Source organism: Meles meles, chromosome 15 (genome assembly GCF_922984935.1).
Source record: "Meles meles chromosome 15, mMelMel3.1 paternal haplotype, whole genome shotgun sequence".
Classification (NCBI taxonomy): Eukaryota; Metazoa; Chordata; class Mammalia; order Carnivora; family Mustelidae; genus Meles; species Meles meles.
Genome location: NC_060080.1, coordinates 67316418 through 67336522, shown reverse-complemented (window position 1 = coordinate 67336522; position 20105 = coordinate 67316418). Strand labels below are relative to the sequence as shown.

Genomic DNA, 20105 nt, shown 5'->3' with positions numbered 1-20105 from the left:
AGTCAGACTGATCTGGGAGTGAATCTCAAGCTCTGTCACTTAACTTGTCTGTGTAACTTTGCAAAGTTACTGTCATGAGGATTCAGTGAGTTCAGTACTTACTACAGGCAGGCGCAGAGAAGCACTCAACAAATGGTAGTTACTCCTATGGGTTTGGGTTTTTTCTCCAAGCTGACTTCATGCTGTCTCATTAGATTTTCCTAACAAAGGTCCTATTCCCCAAATACTACACTTTCTCAGCCTAACTTTTCAGGGGAAACTGCCTAATATGTAAAGGCCTGGACTGTGAAATGGCTGCCAAAAGTATGGTGCTAATGCTAGTAAAACATAGTAGTTACTGTCCATGAAGATGCCTTAATCTATACTAAGATAGGTGGAATCATCCTGTTTAAGAAAACAACTGTAATGAAGAAGTCATTTGCAGGAATGCAAGGAACTGCTTCATTAGTTACTGTTTCAAAGAGGCCATTTTATCTTGGTGGAGTAGAACCAACTCAGAAGTACTAAGCATTCTTTCCTATCGTTGGAAGTAGCTCCTTAAAACCCAGTCCCTCTTCATCATTCCCCAATGTTGGTGGACACTAGTTACTCATACTGGAAAGAACAGTCCCCTCGTAAGTCCCTGTCCCATAGCTGACTTCTGTAATATGCCCCAAATATGTCTCTTTGTTTTTACTCACTGTGCTCTCTCTCTAGTATAAGTGTTCATTATTTAAAAACTGGAATGTTCTGTCTCCAGTTGCTAATCTGTCTACATCCTCATCCACTCCTTCAGCCAATGCCAGATTCATTTTATTGAAGCCATCCTAGATAGCGCTACTTAGACTGAACTCAGGTAGGAGTCAGAAGACCTGCTACTATCTCTCTGTGTAACCTTGCAAAGTCATTTGACTTCTCAGGGTCATGGTTCCCACTCCATAAAATCAGAGAAACAGATCTTCTTAAATCTCTTGAGGCTCAAACATTCTGTGATTCCAAGGTTCCAACTTTTCAACCAGAGCCCTATTCAATCTTTCCAACCTGTTTTCTCACCACTCACTTATGCTGGCAGGCAAATATGAGCCATTCATCAACATTTTTTAATCTTACTGCCTTTGTTCATCATTACTGTTTTCCCGATCCACAATGCTCTCCTCTCACACCTAGTAATAGCATATCCACTCAGTTAGCCCATCTCAAATCCCACCCACACATGAAGCCTCTTTGGCTCTTTCTTCCCTAAGACCCTCTTATGCAATTCTAGTAATACTTTCTTTTGTAGTATTATTATAGCACTGACCATATCCAGCCTTGGAATATGGACATGTATTTATTTTTACTGTGAAAGTATAAACTTTTAGTTAAAGACCAGGAATATATCTTTCCTATGACGGCATAGCACTCAGACAATTATTGATTAACCAGCACATATCAAGTTGTTATTATCAAGTTAAAAATGATCAAAGAGTCTCATCTACCCTTCAATCAGCAATAGTTGATAGGTGCAGCTTTGAGAAACACAGAACAGAAGCTGATGTAACTTTAAGCTGGTATTCCGTTTCTTTGTACCACTGCTTTTGTTCCTGCTGAAGACAAGATGCGAGGCCAGCAGGCACAAAGCTGGCACTCTCCATCAAGGAGATGCTGGGGATATTTACATTCATTCAGCGGGCATGTATGTGTTACTAATGCACGGCCAGCGCTGCTATCACTCTTTTCCAGTGACCAGAGGTATTACACACAGACTGTACGGTACCACCATTGGTGTGGTACTTGGAAAAACTGTCCAACAGGATTAAACTGGCATGTCAGCTGAATTCATGACTGTAAAAAAGGCCTCTGAATGAAGAATAAAGTGTTTCTCAAGAAATAAGACAATCACTAGATTCTTTTTTTCCAAAATCCTCTTTAAAATAAAAAGATGTCTAAAATTTATGATGTAGATAATTTATAAGCTTTGGCTTGACAATATTTTTATATGTTTCAATTTATTTAATTAAAAATCATATCCCTCTATTATTTTTGGCATGCTACAGCTCCACCATTTTGAAGTTGCAATCTCAAGTTACTGAACTTTAAGTATGTTTCCCTCTTTGTGGAATGGAATAATACCATCTGTCTAGCTGAGTTGTTATGAAAATTAAGTCTGTACATAAAAGGCCAAGGACATAACAGCATTCACAAATACCGGTCTCTTTCCCAAACCTATACAGCATCATTACTTCATCAATATGAAGAGAGAACAAGACAAGCAAAATAATTTAGTAGATCTCTTCATGTAAAGTCTGAAAATCAGTTTACATTTACCCATTAATATCAACTAGATAATGTTCTTGGTAGTTACACACTCATTCATGCCCACATAGATACCTGCCTTACCAAAAGAAAAAAAAATGATGTCTATATACAAAACAATTAGAGAATATCTCAAAGCCATACTTGGTGCAATAGGAAATGAACCCTCAGATCATCTGGACCCAGTGTTAGGGAAACCTTCAAAAAGTTACATCTTGAAATCAAACACAGAACTAAATAAGAAGTGTAATAGATTAGTTCATCTGAGAAGCTAAAAGGGCAGTATGAATGGACATAAAACCCTAGAAGGGGGTGAATGAGAGACAAGATAAAGATATTTGGACTTGATCTTGTAATGAACACGAAGCCCAAATACCTGAAAGTATAATTAAAGTAATATCTGAGGGAAAGCGGACACCACCTATAAAAGTTGAAGTAAACCAAGGTAACCAGAACCCCAAGTGAACAAGTAGACAAACTTTTTCTGTAAAGGGCGAGGAGTTAAGTATTTTAGGCTTTGAAATCCATATATAGTCTCTGTCACAACTGCTTAACTCTGCTATTACAACACGATGAAAACAGCTAAATGACTGAGTATGCCTATGTTCTAATAAAACTTTATTTACAAAAGCGGGCAGCAGACTGGATTTGGTCCCTGGCTTTATGGGCTTGTGGTCTTCACTGAGGAAGCAGGAGAAAACAATACAACTTAATTATCTTCTTTACCCGAGATGGAAACAAAGACATCAAAATTGGGAGCCTGAAAATGGGGACAGTAGTGATGTTACTGATAGAAACTGACAAGTTTGAGAAAAAAAAAGTTCATTTACAGACATGGTTAAGTTAGTGGTTGTCAGAGGCTGGGTGGGAAATAACTACCACTGGGTAGAAAATGTCTTTTTTAAAACATTTGAGAATATCTGGAGTTAGATGGTTATGACTACAATTCTGAGAACATACTAAAAACCACTGAATTTTGTAATACATGAATCTTATTTCAATTTTTTAAAACTGGGGGAAAATACATGCTGAGTCTGAAGTTAGGGCCGAAGACCCAAACTAAGGTTATGTCCCATTACCAACCAGATACATGATGTGAGCATGTACTCATGAAAGTCAGGGCAGAAGATGTTGTTTGGAGACAAGGAGTGGCCATACAGACGCTCATCAAAGGATAACAAGAGGATACAAAAGTATGCCTTAGGGAACAAGAACAGAAAACTAGACAGAGAAGAAAGGGCAAGAGGACACACAGGCATGAGAAGATACCATTACAGAAAAACATGCACATGCTAGTCTTAAGAAAGGTATTTCAAGTATCAGCACGAAAAGGAAGCAATAAAGAAAACAGAACTTTCACCAATCCTAACCATGTTAAAAAGATATAGTTCCCCTTAAAGTAAAATTAGATAATCAAATACCCAGTTCTAATAAATATTACAGGCACATAGTAAAGTTAGGCTAATGATACACAAATCCAGTATTTTCCCTATAAGCCCATGAAATGACCTTTAATCTCAAAAATCTCAAAAGCAGATGCTTTTGGTATGGCCTTTTAGGAATAATCTGTAATTATCTTTAAGCAGTAAAAAATGCATGCCTGTAACTCTACAGAATGAAGTCTTAATACTAATCCTGTTTATAGTGTTGCCAATGTGTGCCTTGTTTTCCAGACATCTCACCTGAATGGGTGGCCTTCATCTGATTTCTGGATAGCTTGGATCACACCCTTGTATATCCTAAAGCTGATAGTCACAGAGAGCAGGGCCAAGACAATGTAGGCCGTTACGCTCACAATGCTGAATACTGTCAGTGAAAGCAGCAGGAATAAGCTGGCACCAAACACTACTCCAGTCTTCTTAATGTCTCTCCAGTAGAGGAGGTCAACAACTAAAAATTAAAAAAGAAGAAATCTGAAATTAGAACATTATTTTATCCATTTGAATTTGGCACATTTATATTTGATACACCTACAAAAACAAAAAGGTCTCTAAAAGTAAAACCAAAACCTAAATTGTTAGAGAAAGATTAACTCTGTAAGCTGCACTTTAAACCCATTCGAAGTAGAAAATTAGAATCATACTTTCATCTATTTACCATCAATTTTCCTCATGCAAATCTGTTTCCTTCATGTCCAAATCAGTCTTGCTATACAAGATCATTCAATCTCTCAAGTCCAGTATAGCAGACTTCTAATCCAAAACAAGTTGTTTAAAGTATCATCTTGAGGGCTTTCAACTTTGTTCATTGCATAATACAAATACAAATAACAGAAAAAAATCTTAACACACTTACTAAAATGATACCAATGATGTAAAAATATATTTATCTGCAGAAAAATCACTAATTCAAGAAATGTTAATAAAACTATGAAAAACTACACATAGGAGTTCTATGACTCTGCTTTTAAGAGATCTCTTTGAGAAACATAATGAAATTGTAACCTAACCTGGCTACTATCATTAAAACAAAAATTGCCTACAGCACCAAAGACAAAGGAAAACATGCTTTAGAATACCTGAAAAGCTTCTTCTCTTGAGAGCAGATAAATACAATGCCATAAAAATGTAGATGTCAAATAAAAAAAGAAAAACTCAATGTGTTACACTGTTATATAATGTTTATTAATAGTAAGGAGTCAGACAAAGCCAAACTTAGCAAATTTGTTCTTGGCCTACCGTCACAGAGCCATAGTGGGGATCAAATAACCATAGGCCCGCGGTCTTAAAGTCGGGTCATGTACAACACACAAAGATTTCTGCAGTGTGCCAGAGGGTTCCTGAATTCACAGGCTAAACATATTTGTCTCTCTCTGGACTGTGAACAACTAGGGAATGGGGGGGGGTGTTTAATATTCTTATAGTAACATAAGTATGGGCATATTCTTGAGTACAATCTTAAATACCTGTTAATTTTTAAGATAAAGAAGGTAACAAAGAAAAAACACATTTCCGGGGCTGCTTTGGTCTTGAGGTTCTCTAAGGTATGTAATTTTCTTTTACCGCGAGGGGTACTTCTGTGGGAAAAACTACGTATGTGAAATGTAAAATGTTAGATGTCATTTTGAAGCCCTCAATTCCTGTTAGTATTTATCATGAGTGCTAATTAAGACATTTTAAATGCTAGTCCCAGTGTCTGAAACATAGCAGGGGATCAACATTTATTATGTTTAGGAAACACTCTGTTATATCCTATGATTTGATTTAAATGCTATTAATTTAACATTTTATGACTTACAGCTTTGTGTTCAACCTTTGATTTTAATTCTTTATTCACATTTTCTCCCACCACAAACTTGTTCCAACCTTGCCTAAAACATCTACCTTAGTTTTGTTCTATTCAACTAGTTTCTACTATTATACAAATAGAGTAGCACAACTGAGAAATAACCAGAACTTGAAGCAGTGTATCTATGGCTAAAAAATGACATCATGAATAATGTCATACTGAATAAAGAGACAGCAAGCAATGCTAATAGTTTTGTGACATTCGGCAAACATCTATTGAACTGATACTGTTCATGGAACTCGACCTAGTAGAATGAATTAAAAACCTGAAAATGGGGATGTGGACTTTTCTTTAAGCCCCTGCCCAACTCTAAAACACTACAATTCTAGGAAGACAGTAAGACACATAAAAACAATGACAAAAAAAATTATAAAATCACTGTTGCACCATCATGACAATTCAGAAGAGGAAAAAATGGAGGACATTTTAAAGACTGTGAAGAAGACAGAAGTTGAGCTGGGTCCTAAAGAATGGGTAGATCTAGAAAACTTAAAGATGTAGGCCTCGTAAGTCTCTGCTAGTAATGGGTCTCATGATTAATGTAGTTTTGTTTTCTTAAATAAGGTACCTGGGAGCGTGGGGGAAGCAAAGATGAAGACTGCTCTTAGTAACATAATTTTTCCCTGTGGGCTCCCCTGTGCCCCGAACAAAGCACTTAGATTCTGGTGTTGGATCACCTACACTCAACAACTGGCTCCATAACTTACCAACTATGTGACCTCAAGCAAGTCACTAAATCTCTCTGTACCTCAGCTTCTGTATCTATAGAATGTGTACACAATAGGAATGATCCTAATGAGATACTGTGAGGATTAAGAGACAAATAAATTAACAAAATTTTTCATTAATAAGATAGTGAATATATAGTACACAGCATTTAACAAATTCTTAATAAATGCCCAGGCTGTTATTTATTGTTGCTGTTATGAACACCATCACAATCACTATTACCATTCTTACAAGGTATTAAATATAAAGAAAAAGAAAAGAAAATTTCAACCTCATGATTAACCTGCAAGTTAATAAATCATATTGCCGTTATAATCATGTTGCTTTAGAAGCCACATGGAAAAGGATTTTCAAACTTATCTAAGATTTCACTAACAGAACAAAAAGCTGATAACCTAGAAGAATCAGCAAGTAAAATACACCTCAAATTTTTACATGAACAAATGCTGCCTTATAAAAATGTACGGTTCTCAAAGTGCTCCAAAACATTTATTAATCTTCAAAATCACTATGGGTAGTAAGTTAAAATAAATGCAGCTATCTTCACTATTCCTTACCATCATTAAAAATCCTTCAATAAGACCTGATTATAAAAGAAATGACTTCAGGCTTGAGATATACAACATAAATGACTAACCTAATTACCTAACCTAAGAGTTACTCTCTGGACAGTTTCAATGACTAGATAAGAATTATTTATAATTGGTGTATGATTTCTATATAGCTATGGTAGAAGAAATTACCAGTGGCTGGGATTCAAGAGACCCACAAGGCTAGTACTGTCTCTGCAACTGTACAACTCTGGATGAGCCTCCCAGCTTCTCTGGACCTTAGTTTTATCATCAGTAACCAGGGCGTTAAATAAATAATTTTTCTTTCACCTTCAGAAACGAACACACAGTCACTACAAAGATACACAATCAGTCCTGCATTCAAATTCCCAATCAGTGGATCTGTAATAATGAGATTTTATTGCTGTATTATCTGTGCCAAGTAGAAATTTTAAAATATCCTTCCTTTTTAATTCTAGATTTTTCTGAGGGGAGAAGGACTTAGACATACCAGTCTTTTGAAATGAACCTTACTAAAAAATGCTTTATTTTAAAGTGTCAAACACTAGTAAAGCTTTAGGGAAACAAAAACTCATATTCCTACAATTTTTCAAGCAATTACAAACTATATCATTATGGCCATAGTATGCTAGAAGTTTAGAAAAAAAAAAAAAAGAGAGACTGAGAAGCTACACACCTTCTGAGCCAGACAGATGTTTTAGCAATCTTTTCCAGGTTGCTGATCTATAGTTTCCACACCTTCCTTTATTTCCTGAGCCAGTATTTATCAGGCACTTACACTGTGCCAAGTACTATTTATAGACTACATTACATTATCTCTTTCAGTTATTAAAACCCTAAGAGGCCAGCTTTCAGACAAGTAAGTGAGAACCAGCTCTTATATGACTGGACTCAGATCACTTAATTAGTAAGTGATAAAGCACAGGCTTCTAATTGATAAAACTCGTATGCCCCATGTATAATGTCAAACTAAGATTCAGCATATTAATATTCTTAATAAATGTCACACATTTGCATGCATAATGAATAGGCAGAGTGTTGGCAGGTAATCACCATATGTGAGATGAATCCCAAAGGCCAAGAAAGTCAAGGTAAAACTACCAAGAAGGTTAATGAATGAGACACAAATTTTAACGTGACTACTTAACCCACAGTTAAATCCAAAAAGGAAAAAAGAGCTCTATTCCAATAAAACTGAACCCATTTTCCCATAGATGAAAACTATAAATAATTAGACTGTGAAAAAAATCTTTTAAAAGCCATGTGAATCTAATTAAGTAAAATTAGAAAATATATCCATGCAAAAGAACACTATGCAGCCAGCAAGGATTGTGATGTAGATCTCTATTACCAAAGAAACATGTCCATATTGATAAATAAAAACAAAATGTTACAAAAAGATTCATATAATAAAATTTTAAAAATGTAGATAACCATGAAGTCTGAAAGGATATCTAGTTAACACAATTTGTACTGGAGTATTAGGGTAATAGATGAGTTTAACTTGCTTCTTTATTTCTTTCTATGCCATGTGAAATTGCCTCTCGCCCTCCCTTGTGGCAAACATGATTATACTTAAAAAAAAAAAAAAAAAAACAACACCCCTTTCCTTTCCTGTTCATTACTGCTAAAGAACCTTATATAACATGTGTGGTTTTCCCAATAGGTTGTTCCTATGGGGAGGAGAATATAACGTATGCTAGCTTAAGAAATATTTAGATCCAGCTGACAGTTAAAATTTTAAAAGGATATAACCAAGTTGGTAACTCTGGTGCTTTGGGTTGGACCACCTCAATTTCCCCAAAGTTGATGATATGGGAATATCCATGTATAAGGTCCAGCAGTATTCAGTGATTACGGCCTAAAATAAATTTAACTGCATGAGGATACAGTAAACCCAAACCTAATACTTTCTTTCCTCCTATCATATGATTCCTAAGAATAAGGTCTTTTCAATCAATGGAAGAGCTCTGAAAATCCTAAATGTAAGCTACACATATTACATAAACATATGCAAAAGCTATATAGGAATACTCAAAACAGGTATCTTCAAAGCCTTGTTGAAACACACCATAGAAAGGCTCTGGTAGAGCCACAGACCTTAAAGCCCTGAGGAGGAATAAGGGGAGGAGCCGAGAGAGACAAGACAACTAGGTAATGGAAGTCATACGTAAGACAAAATTAATGTACGCCAGAACAGGAAGGTCTGAGAGGCAATCTACATTTACCAAAGTCACTGTGCAAAATACAGAAGGATTTCAGTACTTTTTTGTAAAGAAATTTAAAAAAGATTGTTAATGAAGCTGTAAGGATGAAAAAATATTACATTATAAAAATATTAGCAAACAGGGTTGCCACCTTAACTGACAGTCTCCAGTATTTCTAGTCTCTCAGATTCCTTAAATTGGTTTTAATGAAGAAACTTTGGAAGAATTGTTAATTGTTAATTCTCAATCAGAGGGGAGTAGTTATTAACTTTTAATAAAATGCTGAGAAATATATTCAAATGCTATTGCTTCCAATATTCACCAAGAGATTTTATATCCATTATTAATTTAGATGTTCAATCCTGCTACCAAAATCAGGCAAAGACATGGCAAGAAAACTACAAACCAATATCCCTTATTAATACAGACACAAAATACTAGCAAACTGGATACAGCAACACAAAAAAAGCATTATACACCATGGCCAAGTGGTATTTATCTCAGAAATGCAAAGTTGGAGCACCTGGGTGGCTCAGCTGGTTAAGTGACTGCCTTTGGCTCAGATCATGATCCTGGAGTCCCGGGATCAAGTCCCACATCATCTCCCAGCTCCATGGGGAGTCTGCTTCTCCCTCTGATCTTCTCCCCTCTCATGTTCTCTCTCACTCTCTCTCAAATAAATAAAAATAAAATCTTTAAGAAATGCAAAGTTGGCTCAACATATGAAAACCATTCAATACAGCATACCATATTAATAGAATTAAGGTCAAAAACTGCTTGAGCATCACAATAGTTACAGAAAAAGGATCTGACAAAAATCCAACACCCTTTCATTACAAAAACTCTCAACAAACTAGTAACAGAAAGAATGTCTTCAGCCAGATGAGGGGTATACAAAAAACCCACAGCTAACATCATACTTAATGGTGAAAGACTGAAAGCTTTCCCCTTAAGACCAGGAACAAGAATGAGATACCCACTCTTTCCGCTGATCAACACTGTTCTGGAGGTATGAGGTAGAGCAAAGACAAGAAAAAGAAATAAAAGACATCCTGACTATAATAAACTATCTCTATTTGCAGATGACATGATCTTGTATATATAAAATTCCAAGGAATCCACAAAACAGCTACTAGAATAAACAAGTCCAGAAAGGATGCAGGAAAGAAGATTAAATTAATATATAAAAATTAATTGTATTTCTATAAAAGCAATGAGTAATCGAAAAATGAATTAAGAAAATAATTTCATTTATAATAACATCAAAAAGAATACTTAAAAACAAAGTGAAAAACCCCCCAAGACTTAGAAACTAAAAACCACAAAATATTGTTGAAAGAAATTAAAGAAGACTTAAATAAATGGAAAAGACATCTCATATTTATGGATTAGAAGGCATTATTATTAAGATGGTAATACTCCTCAAACTGGTCTAGGTACAGTACAATTGCTATCAAAAGCCTACCTGCTGTTAACAGAAATTGACAAGCCAATTGTAGACTTTGTATGGAAAAAACACAAAGTACCCAGAATAGCCAAAACAATCTTGAAAAGAATCACAAAAAATGGAGAATTCACACTTCCTTTTTCCAAAACCTACAAAGCTACAGTAATCAAGTTAGTGTGGTAGTTGGATCACAATGGACAACAGACCAATGGATCAATGGAATAAAATTAACAGTACAGAAATAAACACATTCACAGACAGCTGATTTCAACAAGGGTGTCAAGACAATTCAGTGGGAGAAATTTTTCACAAATGGTGCTGGAACAATGGGGTATATAAACTGCAAAAAAAAAAAAGAAGAAGTTGTACTCCTTTCTTCCACCATACACAAAAACTAACTCAAAATGAATCACAGACCTGAAAAGCTTAAGCTATAAAACCCTTAGAAGAAAAAAAACAGGTGCACATCTTCATGACTTTAATTTCTTTGATATGACACCACAAGCACATCCAGTAAGAGAAAAAAATTAGACCTCATCAAAAATGAAAAATTTTGTGCTTCAAAAAACACTATCAAAAAATTAAGAAGACATGGGCACCTGGGTGGCTCAGTGGGCTGAGCCTCTGCCCTCAGCTCGGGTCATGATCTCAGGGTCCTGGGATCCAGCCCCACATCAGGCTCTCTGCTCAGTAGGGAGCCTGCTTCCTCCTCTCTCTCTGCCTGCCTCTCTGCCTACTTGTGATCGCTCTCTGTCAAATAAATAAATAAAATCTAAAAAAAAAAAAAAATTAAGAAGACAGCCCACAGAATGGGAGAAAATATTCACAAATCAAACATCTGATAAGGGATTTGTATTCAGATTATAAAAAACACTTAACAATAAAACACAAATAAGGTAATTAAAAATGGGCAAAGGATTTGAACAGACATTTCTTCAAAGAATGTATACAAATGACCAATAATCAATGTAAAGATGCTCATCATCATTAGTTATTAGAGAAATGTAAACCAAAACCATAATCAGACAGCACTTCAGACCCACTAGAAAGGCTAATATTAAAAAGATGGACAACAACAAGTGTCAGCAGGAAGTGAAAAGATTAGGACCCTCTTACATTGCTGATGGAAATACAAAATTCAGCCACTGTGAAAAACAGTATGGCAATTCCTCAGAAAGTTAACACAGATTTACCACACAACACAGCAATTCTCTTGGGAATTTCTAGCCAGAAGACTAGAAAACCTGTGTTCATACAAAAATTTATGTTCATAGCTGCATTATCCATAACAACCAAAAAAGAGGAAACAACCCCAATTCAAAAACTGATGAATGGATAAACAAAATACAGTTTATCCATACAATGAAATATTACTGGTCCATAAAAAGGAATGAATCACCGATACATGCTACGACATGGATAAACCTTGAAAACATGAAGCTAAGTGAAAGAAGCCAGACAAAAAGATCACACATTGTATGATTCTCCCTGTATGTGATGTCTAAGAATAGGTGACTCTACAAGAGACAGAAAATAGATTAGTGGTTGTCATGGGCTGGGAGGAGTAGAGATGAGGAGTGATTGCTAACGGGTATGGGGTTTTGGGGGGGATGGATAAAAATGTCCTGGAATTAGATAATGATGATTGTTGCATAATTTTATGAATATACTAAAAATCAATGAATTATACACCTAAAAAAAATTTAAAGTAAACTAAAAATAATTCTTGTTTTAACATGTTTCTGTACTAGGTTGTAAACCCAAGAGGCATGTTGCCTTATTATCTACATATCCCCAGATAAACTTTCAATAAATATTACTGACTGCTTAGAATGAATGCATACTTTATGCCAGTCTGAGGCATGCACTAATTCTAATTAATTTATTTTAAAAAAATTTCTGTTTTGTATTTCACATTAGTTTTATCTAAACTATTTTCAGTTATCTACACTTACTCAGTAACAAACAGCAGTGCTTTCAGATAACTTATAAAACAGTATCATTTTACAGCTTTTGTATCTTCTTACTACACCCTGAAGAACTGATGACTGCCTTTCATCTTCATACTCCCCTTACCAGCTTCATTACTATTTGTTGCATTGCCTGAAGAGTGGCCAGATTATTCTTAGGAACAGAAACACTTAAATTCAAAATATACTATTTTCAAATTAAAATAAAGGACATCTTTAATTAATTTATTTTTTCAGCGTAACAGTATTCATTGTTTTTGCACAACACCCAGTGCTCCATGCAACCCGTGCCCTCCCTAGTACCCACCACCTGGTTCCCCCAACCTCCCACCCCCAAGAAATACAGGGTCACTATAATGCTGACTTAGGATTCTTCTGTAATTATTAGTTCTGTTTATGAATAAAGAGTTTAATGGCCTCTTTATTCTTGAGATACCAAAATTAACACAAATGGCTTGTATGATAAGAAAAGCTTATTAATGTTTCATGGTTCCTCAAGTCTCCTATACGGAAAAATAAAGTGTTACTCATGCAAGGTAACCTACTGTAGCTTTAACTTTAGTCTTTTACAATATATTCATGAAATACCCTTTTAAATATCTGAGGTTAATTTAACAGGACCTGTCCTTCCATAACTGTGGGAAATGCTTATGGGCTACTGTAATAAAATACTGTTGACCCATTTAAATAAATTCTGGTTGTTTAGAAAAAAATGATTTACTCCCTGCAGTGGTACCCACTTTTATTTCCAAAATAAAAATCTGAAAATTTTTTATTTTGTGCTTTGTGCAGTGCTCAGAGCAGTAGCATCCTTACCAAACTAAAATTTTAATTTAAAAATAACTCTGTACACTACAATCTTTTCTTCAAAATAAAAACCTCTGGCCCAATATAGAGTTGCCTACACTTGGTAATCATAAAATGTCATCTGTCATAACTAAAAATAGTGCTACCATGCATGCCTTACATGCAAAAGTCATCCAATTACATTTTGCCTCAAATCAAATTCTTACTGAAGCCTGAAGTCAGGTTTCAGTTTCAAAATCTTTTGTCTGGGGGGGGTAAAAAAGTTGAACTAGTGGGTCCTAAAACTACTGGCAGGAGAATAACTGCTTCCTAAGCAAAAGCAAATATTAAGTTTTCTTTAATAAAGGTAGGCAGTTAAATGGGAAATTAATAAACAAGGATATATTACAATGATAATAAAATGTTATTTTTCACAACCATAGTCTTTAAATAAGTAACTACATATTTATTAGGAATCACAATCCTTAAATTCTTCTCAACTGCCAGGGAAAGTGACTGGAACTCAGAGCTGATCATTTAGCCCTACATAGTAAGCTTTTGCCTCCACCCAGGAAGCACTCGCCACGCTAATAAATGACAAGTGGGAGCTCCAGGAAAAGATGTGTGCAAAGTGGGAACTTAACTCTTTCAGCAGAGACAGTTAAGAGGCGCATGAGTCCCATTTCTTCCTTCGATCCTTCCTTCGATCAGTATAACCCAGACTATATCACTTAACCTAGTTTCCCCCGGTATAAAATTAGAAAATGGATACCAAACTAAGTAGTTAGTTGAAGCTGAAAAGAGATTTCACACAATGGAAATGCTTGGTGAACTAAACACACTAAATAAAGGTAATATCATTAAGAGACAAAGTCAAACAGGGCAATGAAATATTAAATGCAATGTTTCACTAAGCCCAGATTTCTGGAAATGTGAATTCAACTTTCTCTGAAAGCACTGTTTATTTGGTTTTAGTGAGCAACGATCAGGTTGATGGATACTGCTACAAAGTATCTCAACCAAACAATTAGCAAAAATACTGGAGTCTCTCTTGGCCATCTTCTCTTCCCGTTAACTTGAGTTTCTGAAAGATCAGGCACAATTTTGGGTCCTTATCTCCTTTATCACTAAATCTTTCCTGCTTTACTTCCAACAACACTACAGCTCATTGGCCAATTCCTACAACCAAACACCTGAGGAAAAAGCATTTTAGGTAAAATCAGCATAAATTCTAATTTGCCTTTTCTATAATAATTTAGTAATCCCCTAATCTAAGCAAGCAACTGTCCTAAATATTTTGCATACTGAGGCTTAGCAGTATTAATAAATAAATAATGTAGGGTTACAAACTGAAATTCAGGTCTGACCACAGAAGTCTCATTTTCTCCATCATACCACATTCTGTATTTAAAGGAGTGTGTCAGCACTCATACGGGCCTCATCTGTTAAGTTAAATTTACCAATTTAATAGTTCATGTAGATTTCAATACTTCCTTTAATCCCACATTCTATTTCTAGCTTTATTAGAAGGCAAAAACACAGCAGAAAATAATCCTAACTTCCCACTTCTAATTTCTCTAAACCATGATAATTTTCTTTCCACAGAGAAATTTATATAGCTAATTCCATTTTCTCTAAGGTAAAGCTAAATGAAACCTTTAAACACTTAAAAAACATATATATTCCTAACCAATGATTCTCCCTACCTGTACAAACTTGAATAATCTTCAGTTGTAAAGGACGTCAAAATAAGGAATCTTCTTATAAAAGGGCTGTTAGTTCTGGTAAATTTTGGTAAGCATGCAGTTATTTATTTTAAATTACTAGAACTGATCCAGATATACACAAATGTAGACATGAAATCAGAACAGACATTGATTCAATGCATAATTTACTATGATTTAAATTTTATTTCTTGTTGGCATCCAAGCATTACAACATTACAAGAAATAGGAACCAAACCTTAGAAATAGGAAATCACTGCCCCAAATCCTATTTTCTCCTAATAAAACTAAATGGAAAACATACTGTTCCGTAACTCTAGAAACTTGAAAAGCTTAATAGACTGGAAGGGAGGAGGGGGGCTCAAAGCAAATTATTAGTGCAATAATAGGCAAACTAATTATATTTATAGAGACAGCCCCTAACTTAGATGGCCCGATTTTAGGATGGTGCAGAAGCGGTACATATTCAGTGATACATACGCTGAATTTCGATCTTCTCCCACACAGTAGCGCCACACGATAATGATGGTAAAGTTTTTACAACCATTCTGGTTTTCACTTTCAGTATAGTATTCAATAAATTACATGAGACGGTCAAAACTTTATTATAAAAGAGGCTTTGAGGGCATCTGGGTGGCTCAGTCTGTTAGGTGCCTGCCTTTAACTCAGGTCATGATTCCAGGGTCCTGGGATGAGTCCCACATCAGGCTCCCTGCTCAGCGGGGAGCCTGCTTCTCCTTCACCTTCTGCTACTCCCCCTGCTTGTGCTCTCTCATTCTCTCTCTTTCTGTTAAAAAGTAAATAAAATCTTAAAAAAAAAAAAAAAGACTTTGTGTTGGATTATTTTGCCCAGTTGTAGGCTAATGTAAATATTCTGAGTAAGTTTAAAGTAGGGTAGGCTAAACTATGACAGTTAAGTGTTTTAAATGTATTTTCAACTTACAGTATTTTCCATTTATGATTCATTTATCAGGATGCAACCCCATGATAAGTTGAGTAAGATCTGTACTTCTATAAGCATTGATACCTACCATATTTACACATTATAAATGCTCACTGGAATAAATAGCTGGTAGTACAGACAACTAAATGAGAACATCAGAACAATAAAATAGACCAGAGTAATATATTTTAAATTATTTTAGATGATTTCAGAGGAAAAAATATACAAACAGGTGCATCCAACAACAACAACAACAAAAAAAACACAGCTGTAACTCCTCTTATTCTTAGGAAAATCATAATTTAACAAGTCTGCAGTCTGAGAGTAGAAATTCCTAAATCCATCTCAACAAACAACTCTTAATAATGGACCTGCAGAGCTATAAGTAATATTTGGTAATTTTTAATCTTTAAGTTGCTTTGAGGTCCTCAAGTAAATGCCATACAGAATAAATGACAGTGGTGACAGAGCAGTTGAGGACAGACAATAGTATTTCAGTGTCTATCAGTACCTTCAGTGAATGCCTCAGTGGTGACTGGACTAAACGTGAAAGCCCTCAAGACTTAAGAAACATATGCCTGTACATTTTACACACATACACACACACATAAACACACACGAGTAACAAACGTTAGCATCATCCATGATGAAGCAGAAAAACAGAAAATTTGGTCTCAGAATACTGCTCTGAAGATGCAAACAGAAGAGCTGGTTAAATTACATTTAGTAACATTGTTGAGCCTAAATTCTAGAAAGAGATGAGACCAACTGAATAAATAAAAAGAGAACCTAGGGGATACCTAGAGACCAAAATAAGAATTCTTTTCACTGCTTAAATATTCTTCCTACATTCAAGCACGTAATCCAATCCCTAAGGACAAAGAGAATGACTCTCCTGGCCTACAAAGTCCCCACTAGGCTTAACATTTTGACAATACTCAAGACTAACCCACACCTACTTTCTTTTACTGCTAGTGTGAAAGACTACTGCGTATTTTACTGCATACAAAAAGACCATACAAAAAGAGATATACACCATGTTCAGTAAGATGATACAGACTATATAAATGAACAAAATCAAAACACGGGTCGATTTAGTAGACCTAGCTGAACATCACAGTTCTCAGCCTCCCTTCACGGAGGTATGCAGAACAAACAAGGAGATCCAATGCTGAAGCCACCACTCTTTCTGACTTCATGTTAATTCCATCTGGCTAGATCACATGTATATCAAGATACGTATCTATATATCTTTACAGACATCTATATAGATACACATAGGTATCCTCACTCTTTTCCTAGCCTCTAAATTCCACGAAGGCACAAAGAGTGGTGGCTTCATCACTGTGTCTTCTCACTGACTCTGTACAGTTTACAGAACAATGGAGTACCTCCACCTCAGAGGATTAGTAAAGATCTTAACAGAAGACTGGACCTTTGATAAACAAGACTTGGGCAGAATGAAATGGGAAGAAGGGGCATTCCAGATAGAAAAATCCACAAGCAAATGCAAAAAACACTGAAGGAACAAGTCCCTTACTGTGGCAGAAGACAGGGTAATGAGAGAGGGGATTATAAAGGTGGGGACTAAACCAGGGAATGCCTTTTGAAAGTCCAGGATAGACAGTCTGAAGTTAATTTGGAAGTAAAGAAAAACCTCTTAAGTGCTATGATAACAGCCAGAGTTCAGGAAGATTAACTTGGCTGTGACACAGAGGATTTAGAGGAAAAACCAGTGACTGGCCTGGCGAGGAACAAGGAATACCCAGACTTGAATAAATAAAACAGAGAAGGTATTTCCACCATTGCTCCCACTACACAGCCGTACAAGACTTTACACCACATATAAAGGAAAACATTTGCAAATTGGCCCTTTTTTAATGTAAGCCTGGTTTTCCTCAAGTGATGTAGTTACTTAAAACTAACAGAATAACTATTTTAGAGACCATCATAAATGCACACATAATATTTAATCTTGGCAGAAGTTTTAGGATACTTTCATACATTTGTACAATATCTTGTACAATTTAATTTTTAAATTATTATTAAAAAACAATAATAATCTGTATCATCTTTCTGGAAGGCAATTTTGCACCATGAATCAAAAGCCTAAATACTATAACCCAGCAATTTGGTAACAATCACGGGTAAAAACAAAGATTTATATTCATTTTATCACTGTTTACACTTGCAAAAATATTAGAAGTAACTTGAATAACTAGATGGGATTAATAGTATACTTAGAATACTATAGCCATTAAAACAATATAGAATATATTTTAAATTAAAAGCATTTCCCCACTTAATGAAAGATTACAGAACATAACGTACCATATGAACCCCCAACATATTCACACACACCGCTAAACTTAACACACCAAAACAAAACCACTCTGTGTGAAGCAAAAGTTTTAATCTTCAAGACACCTAAATCTTCTACAACAAATGTATATATATTTATGTATATATAGTGTCATGCAGCTAAACCAAGATCTAGAAGTATTCAATGAATGCCTAAAGGTCGTTGTTTCAGCTAAGTTTAGAACTTCTTCCAAATAGGTCTCAAAATTAATGCCAAAGTTCCCTCCGAAGGCATTTTTTGGCTTTCTCAAGAGGTGAGGCATTTATTTCACACAGCAAGACCCCTACTCCTCTCTACCTGGATTGTCAGTCTGCATGTACAACTGTAAACATATTCAGTAACCTGAAGCCTTCAAAGAAACTGCAAGTGGTTTATCAAAAGTAAAGACCGGGGGCCCTACAAGAACCCCTGCAAAGAAGTATGCTCCAGAAATGGGCCAAAGGCACTTTGTCTTAACAATCAAACTGAACTTTTATGCTAGAAACACTTCAGTCACCATCCTACAAAATAACTTCTCTCAAAGGTTGCTACAGCACGTTAACTGCCAAATTCAAAAAACACAAAGGACAGTGTTGCAGAGGTTTCTACAATTCCACAGGGTCCAAAAGCATTTCTCATTCTTCATATTAAACAGCTTCTCTGTAGTATCTAATAATTCAATTCCCAACTCTTTATCATTAAATCTGTCATTTCTCAGAGCTTTGCAGAAGTTCTATAGTCACTCCAAACCTGAAGCTTCTAAAGCTGAACTTGGCTTCATTTCTGCCTATTTCTACTGATACTAAAAAGCATTTGCAGTGCCAGGGTTCCACTCCGACTGAAACTGCGTGTTGTCCTTTGCGTCCCTCCTTCACCCTAGTCCCACAAATCTAAGCCAAATGTCAAGTATTACTTACTTGAGTTTCTCAAATCTGTCACTTCCTTTTCATTCCGATTTCAGGCCAAGTTCAGTCATTATTTGTTTTAAATCTGGACACAAATACAGTCATCGTAACTTCTGCCTCTAAGTTCTCCTCAAATTTATCTTATACAACACCCCAAACCAGTCTTTCAAACCTGTTATCATTTTATCGCTCCTGACTTTAAAACTTCCTAAAGCTCTTTATTTCCTTCCTAGTAAAATCCAAAAGCCAATGAATGTCCTCTGCAATCTAGCCCACGCTATCTTCTCCTAAAACCAGGGAACCTCAAAACTGGAAGCCTAGAAATCATGCAAATGAGCAAACTGAAATTAAGACCAAAAAAGGTAAGTTTCTCATTCTGGCCAAAATTAAGTTACCAAACCAGAAACTTAAAAACCTAAATCAGGATCTCCTAAATTTGCCTGGTAATAACGTGAATGACAATAAGATGTTTAATACACAGATTTCCAGGCCCGTCTGCTCTAAATTCTGATTCAGGTCGTCTGACTCTGATCACAGGAATCTGTATATTTAAGAAGCACTAGGTGATTCTCATCTTCAGGGAAGAATGAGGAAACCTGACCTACATCTTGCAAATCTTCTATATTCTTTAACCAGATCAATCTTGTCTTTCAACTACTATCTTATAAACACTCTGCTCTATCCAAAACGCTCTACTCACTGTCTCGATTATTCCTTGTTCAGAGGTTATATCATGCTCCCACCCACCCAAACCTCTAAACTTTCCCATCCCTTCCTATTCTAAGTTCCTCAAAATCTTAAATAATGCTTTCCATATTACCCCAATAATCAAGTACCACGTGGGTTTCATCTGTTGTAATTTTGCTGCTAAGAGTGGAAATCAAAGCTAAAAAAAAAAGTAAGAGAATACAAATTAATA

The 20105-nt window shown here is 35.6% G+C and overlaps 1 protein-coding gene across 3 annotated transcripts in view; it reads right to left on the bottom strand.

Moving 5' to 3' along the window:
- RTN4 (reticulon 4) overlaps nt 1-20105 on the bottom strand; it is a 72051-nt gene that overhangs the window by 12209 nt on the left and 39737 nt on the right. For all 3 annotated transcript variants that reach the window (XM_045979782.1, XM_045979783.1, XM_045979784.1), the window contains one exon: nt 3957-4164. In XM_045979782.1, the coding sequence (XP_045835738.1) occupies nt 3957-4164 (208 nt within the window). The remainder of the gene's footprint in view (nt 1-3956; nt 4165-20105) is intronic.